We start from the raw sequence: 15,850 nt of genomic DNA, 5'->3' as shown, positions 1-15,850 counted from the left end.
ATATGTGCACAGGCAAAATTACACACAAAAATGTGTTTATCAGGAGAAATGTGCACTAAAATGGTGATACATTATCCTATTTTTGTTTTTAATCACAAACTGATGTGGAAATGTGGAGGACTGAATTTAAGATTGGAAGAATCTGACAAATTGCCCATTCCTAGTAGGAAGTCCCATCAAATGCAGTGGGTTGTACTTCCATTGTACATAAACATGCATCAGGTTGTTGTGTAATTTAGGCATGCAATCTACATGCATACCTGGGAGTAAGTCCCACTGAATCTTTGTGGCTTATTTTTGACAATCCAATTCTGAGGTAATGTATTTTTAAAGTGGTTTGTGACTGCAGGAAAAAAAAAGGTAAACCTGCAACTTCCCTCCCCCCCCCCCATTTGTAGATGTAATAACACTTCTTCTCTTGGAGGAAGGAACAGACGTATTTTTGCTGATATTTGATGCCATGGACACATTTTCTGATAATGAGGAGATCCAGAAATACGGATGTAAAGCTTTGCATGTGCTTCTTGAAAAAGGTAAATCGTAAGAACAGGTATTTTTGCTCTTCAAGTTCTTGGTGTTGCCTAATGAAACAGGAAATAGGTTTGTGAAATAAGGTGTTCCGGAAGAAAATACTTTGTAGTTAAATTCTCAGCTGAATCATTTAAATTACTCATTTTCCAAGCACTATTTTGGAAAATAAAGTGACAGCAGTAGTTCTGGGTGGGTAGCAATGATAACCTGCAATTGTAAGCTGCTGCTTACAAGAAGAGTTGATTAGCCAAGGTGATATTGATTAAAGAAACCACCTCTTCCTAAGATTGACAGCCGCAGGAGTGTGTGGATATCTGCATCATCACTGGTGCAGGGAGCTACAGACTGTCCAGTAAATAAGGACACATATCCCAGATCACTTGATGTTGAATTGGTACCTTTATAGGCTTTAATTAACCTGTCTGTCTACTGATTGGTGTCAAAGCAGATCCCACCATTCCTTTAAATACATTCCTTGCCCTGCCAAGCACTGGAAAACCCAAGGCATAAAAGAGGTGCTATTCAGTTCCCTTTAGTGCTCCTTTGCTTGTGTCTGGAAAACTTTGTGGCTGCTGTGGCCAGTTGCAAATCTTCTGTGACACAGCAGCAGGAGGGGTAATGGCATATGGTCAATACACAAATACTGTATCTGGATCACGGGCATCTCTTGGATCTTGTGGCAGAGCTTGGCCTGTTAAGCATCCACCCACAGTTTTTGTGAAATTAACATTTCGTTAATAGCACCAAAAACTGATCAGTTCATGCCGAAAAATCTATTTTAACCTTGGAAATCCTTTTCTGAAAATGGTACAGTTTTGTTTTTTAAAAAAATCATTTTCTGTAAGCAGATCGAAGTCAAAAAACTTGTTTGATGCCAAAAAGGTGTTGCACGTTATTCTTTCCACAATTTGCCATGTACAGTAGGGATTTCAGAACTTCCTAGTAGACTTTTATTTTTAAAATCTAATTTTCTTTGGAGATTGTCTATCTACTATCCTTTAATTATACAACAGTCCAAAGACCTTTGTGTCTGACTTGTGTTTTGTTTGGAAGACGATAATAAAAAGAAAATTGTATAAAGTTGGTTCATCAGTAAGGACTGCAACTCAGCGATAGAGTGCGTGCTTAGCACACACAAGGCCCCAGGTACAATATCCAGAATCTTCAGGTAGGTCTAGGAGGGACCTTGGTCTGAAAACGTGGAAAACCGCTTCTAATGGACAATACTGAGCTAGATGTACCAGTGGTCTGACTCAGTATATGGCAGTTTCCTGTGTTCTGTGTTCAAAAGCCTCCTGCATGCTGCTATGTGGAAAGTAAATAAAATAAAAAGTCACTTTTGTAGCTAATGGTCTTGTTTTTGTTCACCAGAGCTCATACCCAACAACTATTATTAGTATCAAGGCAATAGCTAGAGCTAGAAAGAATTCCCTAGGGAGGGGAGTTGAAATACAGTGGAGTAAATACATTTGGTGTGTACAGGAAGAATCAGGCATTCATGAAAACTATATTTTGGACCAGACAGGAAATGGAAATGTGTCACTCTTCCTATTCCTTTTCCTCTCTATCCTGTACAAAATTCCTATTGTGCAGACATCCAGCACACATTCTTAACAAGGGAAAATAATTCTCTTCCTGCTGATCCACCCCTCCCCCCCCAAAAAACCCCCAAAAACCTGTGACTTCCACTGCCTAGGAGATGTGCAGACTGCTCTCCTTTCTGGAGTTGGCACATCTCTCAGGTGGAGGAGATGTGCAAGTATTTTTTGCTAAAACAGAGCCAGTGAAGAAGTTAGCGACAACCAGCTCACACACTCCCACCTTAGGATAAAGAGTGGGTAAGTAATCAAATAAAAATAAGCGCTCACACAAGTGGTCTGCTCACGTTAGTTGTGTAACATTGGAAGATTGAAATGACACAGGTGAATGGAGAAATCCATTCATAAAAGAGGAGATATCTTTACCAGTTCAGATGTGGAGGATCAGGATGGATGAAACTCCAAGTTGCAACAGAGAGGACGCCAAGAAGGGAAGTGGGTGAAGATGAAATAGAGGAAGGTTGGATGCTAAAGCAGGTTGGATGCTAAAGCAGGTACAGTGAAACCTTGGTTCCCAAATGGCTTAGTTTTTCGAACAAATTGGCTCCTGAATGCCGCAAACTCGGAAGTAAGTGTTCTGGTTTGTGAACGTTTTTCAGAAGCCGAACATCCAATGGGGCTTCTGTTGCTTCCGATTGGGTGCAGGAAGCTCCTTCAGCCAGTTGAAAGCCGTGCCTTGGTTTTTGAATGGTTTTGGGAGTCAAATGGACTCCTGGAATGGATTCAGTTTGAGAACCAAGGTACCGCTGTACTTCCTCTGGGCTTGGGAGTCTTGTTTTATTTTTCTTAACAGGCTCATGTCTCCCTAGCTTCACTCTTAATTTTTCTTCCCTATTGTTAACTCACCTGAATCATAATTCCTTCTATCATTTGCTCATTATACTTTAGAACAGTCAGGTTTGCTTTGGAAAGAAGAAGAAAGCATGGATAGTGGTCTGGTTGCTGGTAGACTGCTCTTGTGTTGTCCCAGGTGTATCCTTAGTTTGCCTTCAGTGAGTGAAAATTTACACATGTATTAAAGCGCTTATGTCTTTACGTCTTTATTTTTAAAATTCAGTTCCAGAGCAGCAGCTGATTGAATTTGTTGAGGACAGAGATCACATGATCATACTGAATGTGCTCAAAAAATTTCCAAAAAAAGAAAACTTGGTACTCCTTGCCCTGTTGTCTTTACATTCATTGGCAGGACCACGTAAGTATTGTAGTTTTTAATATTTAGAGTGTGCATGGGGTGAGGGTGTGCCCTTAAGAATTAATCAGCAGTTCCTGTCTGGACTTGCAAATGAAGGGCAGTTCTTAAAAGAGAGTTCATTGGTGTGCTCTGATCTGTATTTGATGTCTGAAAATTATTTCTGAACTGAAAGGTGGGTGCTACCTTTGTTTTGGCACAATTCCTCAGTTTAAGAGCTGTACTGAAATTCACATCCCCTTTGTGAAACCATTTGTACTGCATGAATACAAAAGTGAGTAGAGATTGACTATGTGCAAATTTCATAAAACTTTTTGGGAGTGACTTGCCTTTATATGAGGTTTATAGGACGTTTCTTCTCATTCATCTTTTCACTTTCTTAAAAATAATTTTAAAAGGTTAGCTGCTGCTTGTAGCAGTGGCAGGGCTCCCCACAGCCTCCTGGTCATGTTTCCTGTACCATAGCGCTCATACGTATAATACTTAATAGGTTTAATCATGCTAGCTATATGACCTGGAAAGTTGTTTGCGGACAAATGCTGGTTCCCCATAGTTAAATTCGACTGGACTTAGCCGTCCAGGGATCCTTTACCTTTTACCTATGTTCCTAATGTAGAGATTAAGCAGGCAAAGCTTTTCCTGGCCTGGAGATATGGAGTGAAAAATTGGAAGTATAGTAAAGCAGTGCATGAAACAGAGCTAAGCACAACTGGAAGGTTCAACACAACACACTGAGATTCTTTTTTGGGTGGGTGTCAGTCTTTGAAATAGTGGCTGCTGGCACTCTTTTCTGCTCAGCCTACAGCTGGCATGCCAAAGCTAAAGTGGAAAACATTTGAAAATAAAGGTTTCTCAGAATTCTGTGTTGAACATTATAACAGTACATTGAAACTGTGTGTTTGCCTAAGATATTGTGAATGTTCTGTTCAGAATGTAGGGTAAAAAACCATGCTTGGTCTAGCAGTAGAAATATGCAAGGTGATTTTGTTGTGCACTTCAGTCTTACAATGAATTAATATTCCCATCAGTCAATTTTAAAAGAACACGTGTGCATGAATCTTTCTTCTTCTCTCAAATAAGTTTATTCCTTCTGTTGTGTTCAGCTAGCAATGCAGAAATTCTTATGTCTGGAAATGTGAGGTGTTACAATGTCATCGTTGAAATGATGAAAGATTTCCCCGACAATGAACCAATTCAGGAAGTGAGCTGCTGCTTGTTGCACAAACTTGCATTGGGTGAGAACATGATCCACTTTATTTAACATGGGTGATATTTCTAGAGTAAACTGGATTTAACTGTAGAGAAAAATAGTAGTAAAAAGGGTGCAGAAAGAGCTCCATGAATATAGAGGAGCTTCTGAAGCCCTTCTTTCTAAGAGAGCATGTTATGCTGGCTGACAATATTTCCTGAAGCTCAGGGGACTTTGGGGGAGCAGCCTCCAGTGCAGCAAGAGAAGCTGCAGTTGAAAATAAAGCTGTGAAACCCCAGTGAATGCACAGAAGCACTCACTAAAGATCCAAGGAGTTCTTTGGATCTTGGGCACTTACATAATCTGAAAAGGTCTCATTTGTTCAGGCCTTTTCTCTTCTGGGTATAGCTGCCTTAATCAAAGGAAGAACCCCCTTTTGTGTGAGAAGAAATTGAGGAGAGGCCTGCTCACAGTTGTGTGTTTAGATTTGTTGCCTCACCAGAAAAACAAAACAAAACGCCACATTATTTAATGTGTCAGATTGGTACTGCTTGGGAGGGATTTTCCCGGTAGAAGCATAGCTTTTGGTTTCAAGATTTGAATTTGACTCCTTGGGACTGTTTCCTTTTTAAAGCAGGGATATGGAACCTGTGGCCCTCCAGATGTTGGAGTCCAGCTCCTGTTAGTCCCAGCCAACATGATCAATGGTCAGGGTGTTCAGAAATATAGTCCAGTCACATCTGGAGGGCTACAGAGCCACAATTGCAAAACCAAAACCAATCTTAAATGCCTTTGAGTAGTTGTGATTCCTCAGAAGGAACAGAAAGCAGGCAAGGGATTGGACAGAGCTATCTATTTGACCTTCCCTAAAGCAACAAGGTTTTCCCACTGCAGCCTCTATCACCCCAGTTCATGTACCCCCACTTTTGCAACTATGTTCACATAAAAACAACTCATAGTTGTTTCAAGAGGAGAATTTTGGGGCCATTGATTGAAAAATTGTATTTAATTTGCATGAATTTATATTTTCTTCTTCATATGACGGCCATTGCTGCACAGTATGTGTGTAAAATGCACGCATCCAGTGTTTGCATGCGACTCAGTTAGCTTTTTTTAATCTCTTGTATACAGAAAACTTTTTCAATATCCTGGTATTGAATGATGTACATCAATTCATTGTAACAGCTGTTGGAAAATACCCTGCTAGTGCAAAGCTGCAGGCTGCAGGCCTCAGTTGCTTGGCTCTTCTCAGTAAGTAGTTGTATAAGTTAAAGAAATTATGTTTCTCAACGCTCCTACAACTTGCTGATAGAATATTTTGGTCATATGTGACTGCAAAATTGAAAGAACAACAGCTTGCTCAGTAAGGAAAAAGGTAGACCAGTCTTCCCCAATATGCTGCCCTTTAGATTTTGTTGGACTAAAACTCCCATAATCCCTGACATTTGGCCAAGCAAATAGGAGTTGGAATCCAAAATATTTGGACAGCAGCCGGTTGGGGAAGACTGCTCTAAATGACTCTATAAACACTTTGCTGGAACCCCTCTGCCCCAAATCATTATTGTGTTTTCCACTTTTCTGAATCGATGGCCACTTTCTTTGTATCCCCTTTGCAGCCCATTGATCACTTCTTGTTAGAGCTGATCAGCACATTCTTGCTTGCTGCTGGAAGCAGCCACATCCTGTTGAATCATCCATGTTCTTCCTAAAGGATGGAGGGGCTTCTGACCCTGTTCCTCACAAAATATTGTTGAGGTCCCCATGTTTGAAGCTAATGGAGACTTCCAACATGATAGCTGTAATCCATGTAATTATCCCACAGGTTATGGATGGAGCAGGTATTGACCATGAGGAGGATGCTTTGGGCAATGTTGCTTTGGCACCTCATAACAGATATTCCAGTTCTTTGTTTCCCTTCTTCTCTATCCAGACTCCTGATAGCTTCCTCATCTCCAGTCAGGTTACCAGGCAGGCCACCAACTTCCCTTGACTTCTTATGCAATCATGTCAGCAGCACAGGGGCTTTCCTTTCTCCCTGAAATTTTCCTCAACCTTTGCATCTTACAGCCTTTCTGTGTGCACCCATCCTATGAGGTGGATCATGTGCCATAGAGTTTCTGTTCTTGTATTTATTTATTTTTCTACCGCTCTGTGTGTGCTCTCTTGCTGGTGAGACACAGAAAAGCCACACTGTGTTTGGGACTTTTAAAAAGGGAGAGGAGAATGGCCGTCTTCTGCTTACCCTGTCAAGAGGGCAACCATTCCCATTCTGGCCTAAAACAACGCATGTAGCAGAAAACCTGTAGCTGAAAACCTGAGAAGGCTTAGTAAATGGTAAATCTCCAGAATTCTTCAAAAAAAAATTCTTTTTTTAAAAATGAGGAAGGCAGAAGCAAGAGATGAATAGGCAGAGTGCTGGATAAAAATATATATGCAAATGTTCATTTTGTTTGCCTGGAGGAGCAAGTTGTGAGCATTTCATATGCTTGTGGTTGCAGAGTTTGGCTTCTCGTGGTCAGATAGGAAGGTGTCTTTGCAAATGAGTGTCATCTCCTTTTAAGACAACATATTAGCTGTATTAAATAACCTCAAACCATCTTTGTTTGAGTGTAATAGTTTTAATCAGTTAAGACTAAGACAGTCAAGCAGCTAAATACTTGGAATAGAAGACAGACCTAACACATAGTCTTAGCAGTCATAAGCTTGCTTTTAATTTTAAAGCATCTTCTGGCTGAAAGAAAAGCAAATTGTAGATAATAGGAACACACCATGGGAGTGGCAGCTGCCTCACCTAGATCAAGTAAATCAATAAAAACACTTAAGTAACTGAGGTTCTGCTCCCACCCTAACGTGAAGTCTGTCCCTCCTAACATGGAGCGTGCCCCCATCCCAAATCCTGGCCATGCACATGGAGCTCACAGTCTAAAGTTTTAATGAACACCATTCTGTATCAAAATGCCCATTAATACCAGTGATGGGGTTTCAGCTTTAACAGAATTCAGTTGCTGTCTTAAATTCTTGAGTCAAATGGTAGCTTGCTGAAGCTTCTGTTAAAATGCTTCTGCTATAAATATGTCATTGTGCTTTTGGTTTTCCTAATGATAAGCAGTTTTTTGATCATTGTGTTTCATCACCTTCAGTAGTCTGTTCTAGAGTGTGAAAACAAGGGAATATTCATATTTTCAAAATGTGAATAAATAACTTTTTCCCCAAGCGGAAACAATATTTTTAAACAGAGACTTGGAAGAGGAGGAGGTGGAGGAGGAAGAAAAAGAATTGTGTTGGCTGGAAGCCTGTTATAAAGCATTAAAATTGCATCGGAAGAATATAGATGTACAGGTAAGAAACTGCAGATAAAGAATTGGGAAACATGAAAAGAGTCCTAAATGATGTGTATATAAATTGCAACCAGAAGAAACAACAATAAAATTGGGTAGAAATATTTTTCTTAAGCATTTATTTGCTGCCAATAATGTATTGCATTTTTTTTAATGTATTGCATTCTTAATTTTCAAATCATACCTTATAATCTTCAGTGTGTTTTGTGGTTGGTTTTTTCACCGTTTCTCTGTTTTATTTCTTATTTCTCTGTTCTCATTTCTCTGTTCTCATCTTACTGGAGAGGAACTGAAGCTCAGGGACAGTAGTTAGCATAGTTGGACTTGGCTTTACTGTGGTTCAGAGAGCAGGGTCCAAGGGCTTGAAGTCTTGGGCTTGGGATGGAGGAGCTTAAATGCTATGGCTTCCTTGATCCCTAACCTCTTGCTGCTTGACAATCTTGTTTGGTCCAGATTTTTAAGCAAGCAGATACATTTTGTACTTCCCAGACTAAACCAGGATAATACAGAAGGCCATTATATCAATTGTATCTGCTTGTCTTATTCTAATATATGATGTCATTCCTTCTAATTTAGCCACAAGCCATATTTTATTAAACTTCTCTGTTCATGTGAAGTATTGTATGCTGTGATCCACATGACATCAAAACTGACTTGGAAAAATTTTTACATTACAGATTAAGCTCACATCGTTTATTAACAACAATACAGTAATCTCCCTTGCGTCTCAGTTACAGCAGCCACTATGGTGAAATTGTCTTAGCACTTTAGATTGAAGTACATGCTGTGGCCATGAATTATATTGATTATTCTTCTTGGAATAGTTTGGAAAGGTTTAATTGAATTTCTTGACCAAATAGTTTCTTTTGTTGTTCCTTCCTTCACTAGGAGGCTGCATGTTGGGCTTTGAACAATCTGCTTATGTACCAACGTAATCTTCATGAGAAGATTGGAGATGGAGAGAAAAAGTTAGTAGCCTGAATTGAGTGCTTGGAAATGTGAACCACTAGATTTATAGCCCAAGATCTGTTTTTTCCCTCTTCAATATCATTTGTCTTAAGAATCTAAACTGGGAGAAGGAGACTGCCTTCTGGTGACACTGGCATTGTTGCTTCCTGCATATCTGTCTTGCGTGGCAAAGAGGACAGCCTGCACCTAGCCGCTCCCTTAAATACACCAGGGCCGTCGCCATCTTGGACCCTCCTCACCCGTAAGGTCCTGTGCGGCCAGAGGTAGCCCTTCCCCCGGCTGTGCAGGAAGGCGACATCCTCCCAGAACCAGCTGTGGCCAGTACTAGGGGTAAAACACGAAAGAAAGGGAATCCCCTTGGACTAGGGTTTGTGTGTAGAGCTCTCTGTTTGGAATTCTCTCGCCAGGGAGGTTTGTTTGGTGCCTTCATTATATATTTTTAGGTGCCAGGCGAAAACATTCCTCTTCAACCAGGCCTTTGGCTAATATTTTACAGTCCTTTTAATGTGTCTGTGGGAAGGGGGGGGTATTGTTTTGCTGTTTTGTTTTACTTATTTACTTGTTTTTATCTTGTATTTTATTCTATGAACCACCTTGAGATCTTATGATGAAGGACAGTATATAAATCGAATTAACAACAACAACTTAAACCTTACCGTTTCTGTTTTCTGGCACAGTTTGTTCATCGTTAACCTTTGGAGCAGGGGTAGAACTGGTGATAACACTGACAAGTTAGATGAAAATCTGACTTTGTTAAATTATAAATAAAAATTACCCTTGTTGCTTTTGGTTCCTGACTGCTTTGGAATGGCACTTTGGCCCAAGGTGCATGGTGACAACTTGATGCTAGAACAGAATAATAACATTTATTGGCATCTCTTTTTGCTATAACAATGTTTGATTGTTATCATATCCTTTTCTGTTTGCATTAGATTCCCAGCCCACAGAGAAATGATGCTATCCATGTTGATGCATAATTCTTCAAAAGAATTATTTCAAGCTGCTGCAAATGCCTTGGCAACTCTACTGGAGCAAAGTGGTAAGGGATTGCGTAACACTAAACCTGAGGATGGAGTGGAGCACAAAACCTGTCCTTGACGCTGAATTTGTCAGATATAAATTCCAGTGATAATTTAAGATTTAACTAGGACGACAAACAATTAACAATTTGGGGCTGTGAATATAATAGCTGGTTAGATTTTTTCACAAATTCTTTTAGATATGCAGTTCCCCAATATCCTCTGCTGTCAACCTGACATATTGCTCCCTCCAATTATAAACACCAAGAACAAAAAAGTAAGGAGAAAAAAAGGCAAGTAAAAAGAAGGGGGGGGGAGTATTTAAAAATGTTCCACCGCATGATATGTCATCAGTTCTGTTGGTCTCCAGGTGTTAGCCTGCAAACAGCTCTACAAACCCATTCCAAATCTCAGGCAATTGTGGGCTAGATCTGCACTAAGGCTGCAATCCAAATCACATCTACTCTGGAGTAAATCCCATTAAATTCAACAGGGATTACTCCCAGGTAAGTGATGTTGGGATTGCAGCCTAAATTGGTTGCACGTTATACCATTTATATCAATGGCACCAAAGTCCTGTTGATTTCAGTAGTGCACCTAACTTAGACTGCACATCCCTTACATACTTAACAGAGAGTCAGTTGGATTGAATTCAATAGAACACACATCTGAGTAGACTTAAATCAGACTGCTCGTTTAGTCTGCATCCAACCTGAAGTAGATGTTACACATGTCTACTACCTTTTGGGTAAAAATGAAAAAGTTAGGTAGGTGTTTGCAGCCAACATTCATGCTCTTTTTATATAGTACCCTATTCTTCTTGTAGTAAATATTAGAACAGTTCTGCTGGCAAAAGGAATACACATGAATGTGCTGGAGATTATGAAGAAACACTCCAACTCCCCGGAAGTTGCAGAAAGTGCTTGCAAGCTGCTGAACCGTGCTTTCGAAGGAAGGTAACGAAATGTAGTTCTGCGATAGGCACACCCAAAATCAGAGCCATGATTTTGCAAATGTATCATTATATCCTAGAGCAAGTTTAAATTTTGCATTTCATTCATTGGATTTGTATGCCACTTTTCCAGGAAAAGAAATCACGCTCAAGGCAGCTTACAACAAAGAAACAGGGATGCATTTCAAACATGCTAAAAATCAATTTCACATTAATACAGCAAAACAGTAGCAAATATATTAATACACCAAAAACACATTTTATACAATAAATATAAGAAGCTCGCTTAAACATTAAGCATCCCATAGAAAACATAACAAGGGAGCTTCACAGTTTCACCTTAGTCCTAGAAACATTCCTCCCATGATGTTGCTGAGTGTCCCTCTCCTTCTGCAGCTTCTTATAAGGCTTCCAAGGGCAAGGTGTGTGGTAACTGGAAACACTCAAACCCTTGATGTTACTCACAGACACTCTCCTTGCTTTTAACCCACCCTCCATTGACAAACAGTCGCAGAGAGAGGCGCAACAAAACAAAATAGTTGTGCATAATACAAAAACAGGAGCAAATACCAAATCAGCACAACAACTAGTACAGCAAAACCATAGCACATAACCAGATCCTAGTACTAATTGTGTCGATCACACAGGGTCCCCGGACATTTAACAGTCTATTGATCCCTGTGCCACCACTGTGATCGCTTCCCTGCTGCCACCAACCAGTTACTCTCTGGTAAAACACTGAGTCCAGTCAGTTGTTAAAAGTGAACCAAAAAAACCAAGTTTATTTTACAAACATTAACAAGTTTATGGTTTCTCAGATAATTTTCCTGTCAGTATCTTAACTTTAGTCTCTTTACCTTCCTAATACCTTCTGACTGATTATCTCAACTGTTTGACTGACTCCTCTTAACAAATTCTCTCCCTCTCTCACACCAGACTAGCCCAACCCACAGACGTATCTTCCCTCTCTCGTCTAACACCAGACTGTCTTCTCAACCACTCTAACTCCTCTTAACAAATTCTCTCTGTGCTTAAACCTTATACACAGTTAACTCTGCCCCTTGGGTTCGCATTGGTTAGTCATTTTACAATTAGTTAACCCTTTCCCTATGAACCCAGTATGGTGATGTCACACACCTAGAAGGGCAAACGCTACACTAATGCTCTACAAATGTCTGTGGAAAAACATTTCTTTCAAACATGTGGCAGATACTACTACATATCTCATGGGGAATGGCATTCCATTAGCAGGTGCCACCACTGAGAAGGCATCTCTCATGTTGCATCATAACAGATCTCTTATGCCTGAAACACAGGCAAGAGGGCCTCCATTGCTGATCTAAGTCAAGGGGCCTCCCACCAGCCACCCAGGTTGATGCTGGATTTTATCATATTTAGTAGCTACCCGTGTGTCTTGGGCACTGCTCCCCACATTACTGCACAATCTCACCATGTGACAGCCACTGCTATGTAATGATTATAAAGTGGCTTTTCAACATAGCTGCATGTAAGTAGTGAAATCAAGACGATGATGATGATGTTGAAGAATATGTGGTTTGTGTATTTCTTAGTCCAAGCAGGTTTCAAAGCACTATGTTAGGTGTGCCCAAAGCATGCCCAGTAGGATATTTGATTCCCTTTCATTGAGGACCAGGTTGCCACATGGATGGCCTTGGAGTGGAGAGGGGCTGCTGTTCAAGAAAGACAAGATCACAGCCCTTTTCAGTATAAGGAAATAGGTGTGTATTATATTGGATCCTTGCCAGGATACATAAATAATATACAAAAATTTAGAACAGATTATGCAATATTTCATAATGTAAAAATGAATGGATATCTAATAAACAGATGTGTATTTGAGGATGTGGTTCGTTGATCCTGCAGTTTCCCCCCTCTGGATATAATGACAGAAGTGGCATCAAGAGTTGTAAAGGCTATGAGAAAGCATAAATCATCCCCATCTGTACAGCTGGAGGCACTAAGAGTTATTTTACATTTTATGACTTCAGGTAAGAAAATGCATGAAGAATATTTGCTTACATCATAATCTAAATGAGCAACTAGAAATAAGGAGTTAATGAGCCTGCTGCCTAGTCATTTTGCTGTATGGCTTCTCATGAAAGAGTGATGGAAATGAAAACTTAATCAGTTTCTGCTAATAGGAAGCCAAGTGATTTTATGTGGGGGAGGGGGACTTGTTGTTGTAGGAAATATACAAAGTTTTATATGTTTAGGTCCCATTGGTTTATGTGAGAAAGGTTTAAGTATGTACCGTACTTAACTTTCCCATTGAAATTAACAGAAGTTACAGGTGTTTTGACTTTAAATGGATTCTGGTTGTAATATATACTTATTCAAAGTGAAAACATCAAACCAATACATATTAATTCACAAATGCAAATTAATCCCTAATGTGTCACATACCTGTTTTAGTTGTAGATAGGTAGCCGTGTTGGTCTGCCATAGTCAAAATAAAAAAATTCCTTCCAGTAGCACCTTAAAGACCAACTAAGTTAGTTCTTGGTATGAGCTTTCGTGTGCATGCACACTTCTTCAGATACACAGTGTGTATCTGAAGAATACACATACATACATCTGAAGAATACAGATACACAGTGTGTATCTGAAGAAGTGTGCATGCACACGAAAGCTCATACCAAGAACTAACTTAGTTGGTCTTGAAGGTGCTACTGGAAGGAATTTTTTTTATTTTATACCTGTTTTAGTTCAAGTTGCAAAGACATACACTAAAAATACACACACCAAGACACAGGAAATTCTGGGTCTGTGGTTCTATATATATTTAGTGTAAGTGTCATCTCCACTTTTTCACCTGAAAGGGAAATACAAGTGTTTGTGTTTTGTTGCTTGCTTGTATGCCAATTTTTGTCCAGATTTGTATGGGGCTTATGAGGTAGACATGTGAAAGTTGTTGACTGAGGATGTAAGACTGAATTATGGGAGTGTTTGCAGAGCGTGGCGAGTGATTTGAGATTGGTTTAGACTAGAGTACTGATGTGTTTGGCACACTTGCAACAATCAGTCAAGTAATGGTGTGTTTGAGTGAGATTGAATGGAAAGTATCCTTAGTTGTCGTTAGATTAAGTTTTGTGTATTGCAGTACAGGAAACCGGGAATTTAATTGGATTGATTTGCTTAATAGTATGATTGATTAGTGTATGGTGGTTTGGAAAAGTGAGTTGATTTTCTTTTGCCTAACAGTCAATCATGTATGTCATTTAAAAAGTTGGAACTTAGAGCTCCTAGTTCATTTCTCATTTGTAGTATTTTACATCCTGACATTTAGAGGATAATTTGTTTAGCTGTTTACTGTGATGCACTATATTTCTGTAGCCAATATTTATGTGCAATGTTTATTTTGATACTAAAGAAGATACTTTGTTAAGTTGCTAATTGTGTTTGAATAGAATAGAAAGATTATGCTGTAATCTCTCAGCATGTTTTTTGGAAGTGAGTTTCACTGAACACAGTGGGTTATTTATGAGTAAACATGTTTAGGATCAGGTTGTTTGGGTTAAAAAAAATCCAAAATGAACTTGGTAACTATCTGGTATAGAAACTTGCAGCTTTTTCCATTTTGAAAATGGGAAATATTCAGTGGTAATATATCCCTTGCAGTAGCTTATTTAGCCTGCATTTTTAGTGTGGCATCTTTTCTCATGACTGAGTCATGAGAATGCTCTAAATAAAATAAAGTAATTTAATTTAACAGTCATTGATTTTGGCATATTACAGCCAGTGATGGGGTTTGCTTTCCTTTCCTTTATTCATTCAGTGTATGACTTGCTAGCTGAAGATCTGCTTTTTTAAAATGCTAACATTTTGTAGGGTATAGAATGTGTGAAATTGAACACTAATGATCTGATCTTGTGGGTGTTTATAGAGAATAAGATGCCACTGGTTTGAATGGTACTTGGGTCTGCAAAAGCATGTTTAGAACTAGGCGCACCTAAATCAGAAGTGAGGCTATCGTAATTTACGTTCCAGGAAATAATAAAAAATTTGTAATAAGTTGCCGAACTCCCTCCTCACAGAGTTGCATCTGGCACCTTCATTATATAGTTGACTTGCAACTTGTGCAAGTGTTAAGTTCTGGGGATTGTGTGTAAAGCTGAAATTGTGTATAGCAAGAGGAACCGCAGAACCGCCACTATGTGGTCACCCCTGCCTTTCTGAAGCTGTTTAGAGACCAACTAAGTTTGTTCTGGGTATAAGCTTTCGTGTGCATGCACGCTTCTTCAGATATGTTTAACACTTCAGATACATTTAATACTGGTATCTGAAGAAGTGTGCGTGCACCTGAAAGCTTATACATAGTTGGTCTCTAAGGTGCTACTGGACAATTTTTATATATATTTTGACTGCGTCAGACCAACATGGCTACCTACCTGAATTTCTGAAGCTGGCACGTCGAACAGGCCTTGTCCCCCACATAAGACAAAGAGCCTTTAAGTTCTCTGTCTTGCTTTCTGGGCTCTGGAAGGTCTCATGCAAGCTCTCAAAAAAGACCTCCAGTAAGTTAGCCATAGAGCTTTTAAGCTCTCCACCTTGTGTGTGTTTAATTTGTGCAGTTGCATGCCGGCCAGCCACGATGCACGTAAAGCATTAAACACAAGTTTAATGCAAATTGCAAGTCGACTGTGCAGTTTTTGGTATGTGCTGAAAATACCTCTTTATTCTGGCTTTTGACACTTGAGGTCTATGTTTTAGGACCCTTCTTATTTCTGTGATTTAAGTTACTTTGAATTGTTTTTAATACTGTGTTTCAGTAGTTGTAAACCACCCTGGGACCTTAGGTTATTAGAATTATAATAATTATTTATAATAAAACTGTGTATTGTCTTCCCCAGCATACCGTAAGGCACTGATAGATTAACCTTCTTTTTTACTTTTGAAGATATCAGCAAAATAAAATAACAAATTGCAAAAATTGTTATATAAAAAGAGGGAGGGAGAAACAAAGAAACAGCTGATTACTTGGTCTGTAGTCATACCCAGAGAAATTTAAAGTGAAAATATTGGGCTTTCGATTCATATATATAGA

General features: G+C 39.3%; 1 protein-coding gene across 1 annotated transcript in view; it reads left to right on the top strand.

Moving 5' to 3' along the window:
• Positions 1 to 15,850, top strand: part of LRRK2 (leucine rich repeat kinase 2) — an 82,015-nt gene that overhangs the window by 13,544 nt on the left and 52,621 nt on the right. Inside the window, 9 exon segments of the mRNA XM_082239387.1 lie at positions 399 to 533; positions 3,187 to 3,321; positions 4,422 to 4,553; positions 5,639 to 5,758; positions 7,722 to 7,846; positions 8,734 to 8,813; positions 9,747 to 9,853; positions 10,660 to 10,789; positions 12,670 to 12,794. Coding sequence (XP_082095513.1) covers positions 399 to 533; positions 3,187 to 3,321; positions 4,422 to 4,553; positions 5,639 to 5,758; positions 7,722 to 7,846; positions 8,734 to 8,813; positions 9,747 to 9,853; positions 10,660 to 10,789; positions 12,670 to 12,794 — 1,089 coding nt within the window.

The sequence above is a fragment of the Podarcis vaucheri genome (genome assembly GCF_965113315.1).
Source record: "Podarcis vaucheri genome assembly, chromosome: 10".
NCBI lineage: Eukaryota > Metazoa > Chordata > Lepidosauria > Squamata > Lacertidae > Podarcis > Podarcis vaucheri.
Note: the sequence above shows the minus strand (reverse complement) of the source record. Positions and strands in the feature narration are given on the sequence as shown.